The following is a 6,416-nucleotide window of genomic DNA, read 5'->3' as shown; positions in this document are numbered from 1 at the left end:
GGAAGAAGGGAGGAAGAAAGGAAACAGTGGTAGGCTTCCAGGTGAGAGGTATGTGGACAGCCATCCTGCTTCCAGATTCAGTGTCATAGGTTGGATATTATGGAAGTATCCAAGCTGCAAATCTAGTCTTGGGCGTGTGCCTGGTTGTCACCTCCCCTGGTTGTGAAAGCAGCAGCATGCCCAGGCTGTGCATCACACACCATGCACAAGATAAAAGCACTCCTGCCCTGGGCTCCTCATCCGCAGTCTCCTCAGGAACAGCCTTCACCTGCCTCCTCAGCACCTGGTGAGTGTCCGGCAGGGGATGGGACTCAACTTGGGATGTTGGAACGGAAAACTAAGATCATAGCAGAAGAGAGGGAAATGGAGAGGTCTGAAACAAAAGCCCAGAGAGGATGGCAGAGAGGGTACCAATGCGGGAAGTGGGGCCAGGAGGGAGACCCTGCAGGATCTGACAGCAATTCCATGACCTGCAAAGGCCACAGAAGCTTATGATTCCTTCCCATCCTGTGTCTACTCAGGCTGGCACACGTTTCCTATGATATCCATTCTCCAGAATGCCGTTTTTCAAAAGGGTGCATTCCTAGAGGCTCTTTGGAGAAACAGAAACATGGATGCCCACTTAGACTCACAGCAATCTGTCCCAGGTGGAGAACAAAGTGAGAGGCATCTGACATGTTCCACCAACTCCACATCAGCTTCCCTCACCCTCCTGCAGCTCGTGCCTCAAGAGGCAGCTGGTCTTAGAGACATTGGACTGTAGATTTTGAACTTACAAATGGCTTTGTTTTGTCCAGGACAACTCAACTCCTGACACGATGTCCTGCCAGCAGAACCAGCAGCAGTGCACACCCCCACCCAAGTGCCCCTCACCCAAGTGTCCCCCAAAGAGCCCAGCACAATGTCTGCCTCCAGCTTCCTCTGGCTGTGCCCCAAGCTCCGGGGGCTGCGGTCCCAGCTCCGAGGGTGGCTGCTGCCTGAGCCACCACAGGCGCCACCACCGATGCCGGCGCCAGAGGTCCAACTCCTGTGACAGGGGCAGTGGTCAGCAAGGCGGGGGCTCCGGCTGCGGCCATGGTTCTGGAGGCTGCTGCTGACCTGGATCCTGATGCTGAGACAAGCGATTTTAGAGGAAACAAGAATCCCAAGGGCCCAGGAAAACCCCATCTTGATGCACGAGTTCCCAGATACCCTCTTCTGGCTTTCACAGGCTGAGCTGGGGGTTTTCCTGTGGAATGTCTGGGCTCTCCCCAGAAGGCACTTCCTATCTGATGTCCAGGATGTCACATGTTCCCTTACCCCTGTACCTGTGAAGGATTGGCAGTGTTTGTGCCTGACCTCGTCAAAAAATAAAGCTTCTTGTCCTCATTACCACTGGCGTCTCCCTTGGCATTTCATTCTGTCTCTCCCTACGTGGGGCTGGAAGTGTGCCCTCCCATCCGCCCCTGACATCCAGCACCACCACAGGGAAGATGCAGAATTCTAGCTCTAGGCTGCAAGATTCTGGAGTCTTTTGAGTCTTTCTGTGCTGGAATTGTGAGGTAGTGGGGGACAGGATGTGATGAGAGGGATTGTAGTGAGGCCTCTGTCAGAAAAGAATGACTGAAATGTGACCATTCCTTTCATAATGGACTCCCCATTCCTAGAAGGAGCTACTAGATGTTTCTGACATCCCAATTACAAAATAATGAAGATGTAGCAGGCAATTATCAAAAAAAAAAAAAAAATAGGCAGAATTAGCATTTCTTCTAAAGGGGTAAATTTGACTCTCCAAGGGACATTTTTTGTTGTCAAAACTTAGAGAATTTCTGGCATCTAGCGAGTAGAGGCCAGGGATGCAGCTAAGCCTCCTACCAAGCATAGGACAGCCCCACAGTGCAGAATTATCTGACCCAAAAAGCCAATAATTGCAAGGCTGAAAACCTTTAGACTAAAATTAAAAGATGGGTAAAGAAAAAAAATGGCCTCAGCTGTCTATAATCCCAGCGCTTTGGGAAGCTGAGGCAGGTGGATTACCTGAGGTCAGGAGTTTGAGACTGCCTGACCAGCATGGTGAAACCACATGTTATATGATTAGTCTCTACTAAAAATACAAAAAAAAAAAAAAATAGGTCAGCGTAGTGGCAGATACCTGTAATCCCAGTTACTCAGGAGGCTGAGGCAGGAGAATTGCTTGAACCTGGGAGGCAGAGGTCGCAGTGAGCCTGTTGTGCCACTGCACTCCAGCCTGGGCCACAAGAGTGAAACTCCATCTCAAAAAAAGAAAATGAAAGAAAGAAAGAAAGAAAAAGCTGGTCTCAGGAAAAACAGATAACAATTAAATTCCCAGAGAGAGAAGGTGGAGGGAGTAGAATTAATTAAAGCTTAAGAAGTCCTGGGTCAGGGGAGAAATAGAGCTGAGAGCTTAGGGAATGTAGTAATGTGGAGGGTGTGGACTGAGACCATTAAGAAAAAGGAAGAAAGAAATGAGAAGTATTGCTAGGCTTATAAATTAGTATAATTGTAAGATCAAAAATTTATTTGCTTATTAGGTGCTAGAAAATCCAAAGTGACTACTATGAACTCATTTAATTTTCTAACTCGATAAGCCACGTGCTCTTAATAACCATATTTTACAAACAGGGAAATTGTGGGGAAATTGTGGGTCCAACAGTTCTGCACAGGACCCAGGCCACAAAGCCAGTAAGTCCATGATCCTGGCTGATGCCACTTGTACCTTCCTGGAGACTTTTCAAGAGATTTCTAGAAACAATTAGTATTTTATACTTTACATTTATTTTGTCCTGTTTAACTTTGTGTTTTGTTCTTATTCTTGTTTGATTTTTTAAAATATGCAGAGCTAAAAGCCCAACTATGTGAATCATAACTTTAATAAAACTTTTTAAAAATTTTTCTCTGTCATGTTTTGGATGTGTGATACTTAACCGCCCTCTAGGTTGAATTACCTCCTTAGAAATGAGTCTCTGTCTGCCAGATTGTTGAAATACTAGCGTAGAGAAAACAGTTCATCAAAGCCATTCATACAGTTCTTAGAATAAGCCAAAGGAACTTCATAGGACATGAATTAAATTACAAATTGAAAATGTGGGAGAACTCTGTGTGGAGCTCGGTACAGCAAGCAAAAACAAACAAATATAGATAGCACATTAGGAGTTTATTGAATCAAAAATATTCTTTTGAAAATATCAAACTGGCTATTTTTACTGCAAAGTCTAAGAACTCAGGATTTCTAAAATCTCTGGAATTTAGTAAAGAAAAAGCCTCTCAAGGAGTTTGATGTGAGAAATACTCTAACCAGTTCTGATCACTCTCCAGGTCAGCACAGTTGCTGAAGATAGGAATCACAATTGTCCTGTTTGATTCATCACCACAGACTGCTTGTTACTCAAAACTGGAGACATTCTTGGGTAGCGCTCCACCATGGGACAGAAACAGTGTCAAGTCATGATTCAATATATGTCTCAAAAATACTGAGAATGCATAAGGTTGGCTGGGAGGTTGGAGTTGCTACCCTGTGTGTGAGGCCTTGCCACATGGGCCCCACACCAAGGAACCCACAGATCTAGCCAGAACCACTCCACTAGTGCAGAAACTGAGGACCACTGTTTGGAGCAGGACTAGAATTGATGAGACAAATTATTAACTGCATATCACCTGCAAGAGAAAAGATCCAGCCTTTGAAGACATAAAGCCTGCCATCTGTCAAAGTCTATGGAAAGAGGACTGGAGGCTCAAAGCACCTATCAAGGTCGACCTCTTGATGTCAAATTGTCCATCAATTCCTATACACACTGAGTTCACTCAGGAGGAAGAAGAAATAGGAGTTGGACCAACTTATGAAGTTGGAACCTGCAATACCAAGACACTCAAAGACAGATGTTAAGCAGTTCCTGATGCTGCCGCTAAAAGTGAACCCCAACAGGTCAACTAATAAAGACCACCTCGACCCAGCCAAGGATTCAATAGTTAATAATTAATAATTCATTTTAAAACTATTTATTAGACATTTACTATATACAGACACCACTACAAGTACTGGAGATACATCAGAGAAAATGAACAAATAAGATGTTCTCAGGGAACTTCCAATCTAGTGGGTCCATTCAAGACAGTCCTCTGATTTGCTTGTAAAACAGCAAAGTAAGGTATCAACACCCCTCTATCCAGTTGGTTTCCCATATTTTTGGATTGAGGAGGCAGCAGTGTAGCTTTGATAGACACAATGAAAGACACTCGCCTGAGAACAACATTGATGATTAAATATACTGGCTTTGCTATTGCAAAAAGCTCATGTAGTAACATCTTACTTTTATACCACAGGCAGCAATCAAGTAAGAATAAGGGATGAGTTGCTAGTGGTGATGGGAAGAATATTAGTGCACAAGAAGGCCTATGTTCTCAGACCCTTGCCAGTGGAAAAAGTAATGTTTGCACCAGTAGTATGAAGGTACTCTCATTTTCCTCCTGTTAGACCTTATCTCAAAGTGGGTAGCCACAACTATAGGCTTTCCTGTAGTAGGATAAACTACTACAGTAGGATAGTACAGTAAATACACATTTACTGTACTAATAATGTTTTCTCAAAAGCCATGTGTTTTTATTTAACTTTTATTTGAAGTTCAGGGGTACATGTGCAAGTCTGTTACACAGGTAAACTTGTGTCATGGGCATTTGATGTACAAATTATTTTGTCACCCAGGTATTAAGTCTAGTACCCATTAGTCATTTTCCCTGGTCCTCTCACTCCTTCTATTCCCCACCCTCTGGTAGGTACCTGTGTCTGTTGTCCTCTGTATGTGTCCATGTGTTCTCATTATTTACATCCCACTTACAAATGACAACATGCAGTATTTGGTTTTCTTGTCTTGTCTTACTTTGCTAAGGATAATGGCCTCCAGCTCCATCTATGTTTCTGCAAAAGACATGATCTCATTCTTTTTTATGGCTGCATAGTATTCTATGGTGTATATGTACCACATTTTCTTTATCCAGTCTATCTTTGATGAGCATTTAGGTTGATTCCATGTTTTTGCTATTGTGAATAGTGCTGCAGTAAACATATGTGTACATGTGTCTTTATGATAGAATGATTTATATTATTTTGGGTATATACCCAGTAATGGAATTGCTGTGTTGAATGGAATTTCTGTCCTTAGGTCTTTTAGGAATAGCCACACTGTCTTCCACAGCGGTTGAACTAATTTACACTCACATCAACTATGTATAAGCATTCCTTTTTCTCTGCAACCTCACCAACACCTCTATTTTTTGACTTTTTAATGACAGCCATTCTGACTGGTTTGAAATGATACCTCATTGCAGCTTTGATGTGAATTTCTCTAATGATCAGTGGGATGTTGGGCTTTTTAAAAATATGCTTGCTGACTGCATGCACCTCTTCTTTTGAAAAGTGTCTGTTGATGTCCTTTGCTTGCTTTTTAATTGTGTTTTTTTTTTTCTTGTAGATTTGCTTAAGTTCCTTATAGATGCTAGATATTAGACTTTTGTCAGGTGCATAGTTTGCAAATATTTTCTCCCATCCTATAGGTTGTCTGCTTACTGTGTTGATAGTTTATTTTGCTGTGCAGAAGCTCTTTAGTTTAATTAGATCCCATTTGTCAATTTTTGCAATTGATTTTGGTGTCTTTGTCATAAAATCTTTGTCCATTCCTATGTCCGGAATGGTATTGCCTAGGTTGTCTTCCAAAGTTTTTATATCTTTTAGGTTTCACATTTAAGTCTTTGATCCATCTTAAGTTGATTTTTGTATATGGTGTAAGGACGGAGTCTAGTTTCAATCTTCTGCATACGGCTAGCCAGTTATCCCAGCATCAATTATTATTGACTAGGAGTCTTTTTCTCCATTGCTTGTTTTTGTCAGCTTTGTTGATACCAGATGGTTGTAGGTGTGTGGTCTTATTTTTTGGCTTTCTATTCTGAACCACTGGTGTATTTGTCTGAAAAAAAATACACATTTTTAATTACACGTGTGATATAAAAGATTTGTCTTATTCTTGAGTACACATATTTCAGAAGAAAATGCATCTTTATTGTTATAATAAAATGCAATAGGAAAATTCTACAGAGCTGATTCAAATGCAATTTTCACAGGCATTAGTCACACATCAATTGCATTACGTCAGGTATACATAATAACACTACCAAATGTATCTATAATTATTCACCTTCAATTAATTATAATTTACCTTTCAGATAAATTCTCCCTGGCTATCCCAGCCTGGGTGAATCATCTTCTTCTCTGACCCATGTCTGCAACTCAGAAACTTACAAAGTGAGTGGCTTACTGACACATCAGTCATCAGATGTAGGTTAGTTCCTTATCTCCATCTCTGGTTGCAGCTCTGATGTCCGTGGTCCACTGTGCTTTCATTCCTTTGTAGTTTTTTCTGTCCTCA

General features: G+C 41.9%; 1 protein-coding gene across 1 annotated transcript; it reads left to right on the top strand.

The window, feature by feature from the left end:
- The first annotated feature begins 244 nt into the window (after positions 1 to 244).
- LOC111543562 (late cornified envelope protein 3D) lies at positions 245 to 1,374 on the top strand. The gene is made up of 2 exons (XM_023213541.3): positions 245 to 286; positions 798 to 1,374. The coding sequence occupies exon 2, from the start codon at positions 819 to 821 to the stop codon at positions 1,095 to 1,097; it is 279 nt and encodes a 92-aa protein (XP_023069309.1). The 5' UTR covers positions 245 to 286; positions 798 to 818; the 3' UTR covers positions 1,098 to 1,374.
- Positions 1,375 to 6,416: the final 5,042 nt, after the last annotated feature.

Source organism: Piliocolobus tephrosceles, chromosome 1, assembly GCF_002776525.5.
Source record: "Piliocolobus tephrosceles isolate RC106 chromosome 1, ASM277652v3, whole genome shotgun sequence".
NCBI classification, from domain to species: domain Eukaryota; kingdom Metazoa; phylum Chordata; class Mammalia; order Primates; family Cercopithecidae; genus Piliocolobus; species Piliocolobus tephrosceles.
The sequence above is the reverse complement of the archived record's forward strand: the minus strand, read 5'-3'. Positions and strand labels throughout refer to the sequence as shown.

What these genes read in the sequence shown, in the direction of transcription:
- LOC111543562 (XM_023213541.3), top strand. Translation starts at nt 819, where the DNA reads ATGTCCTGCCAGCAGAACCAGCAGCAGTGCACACCCCCACCCAAGTGC.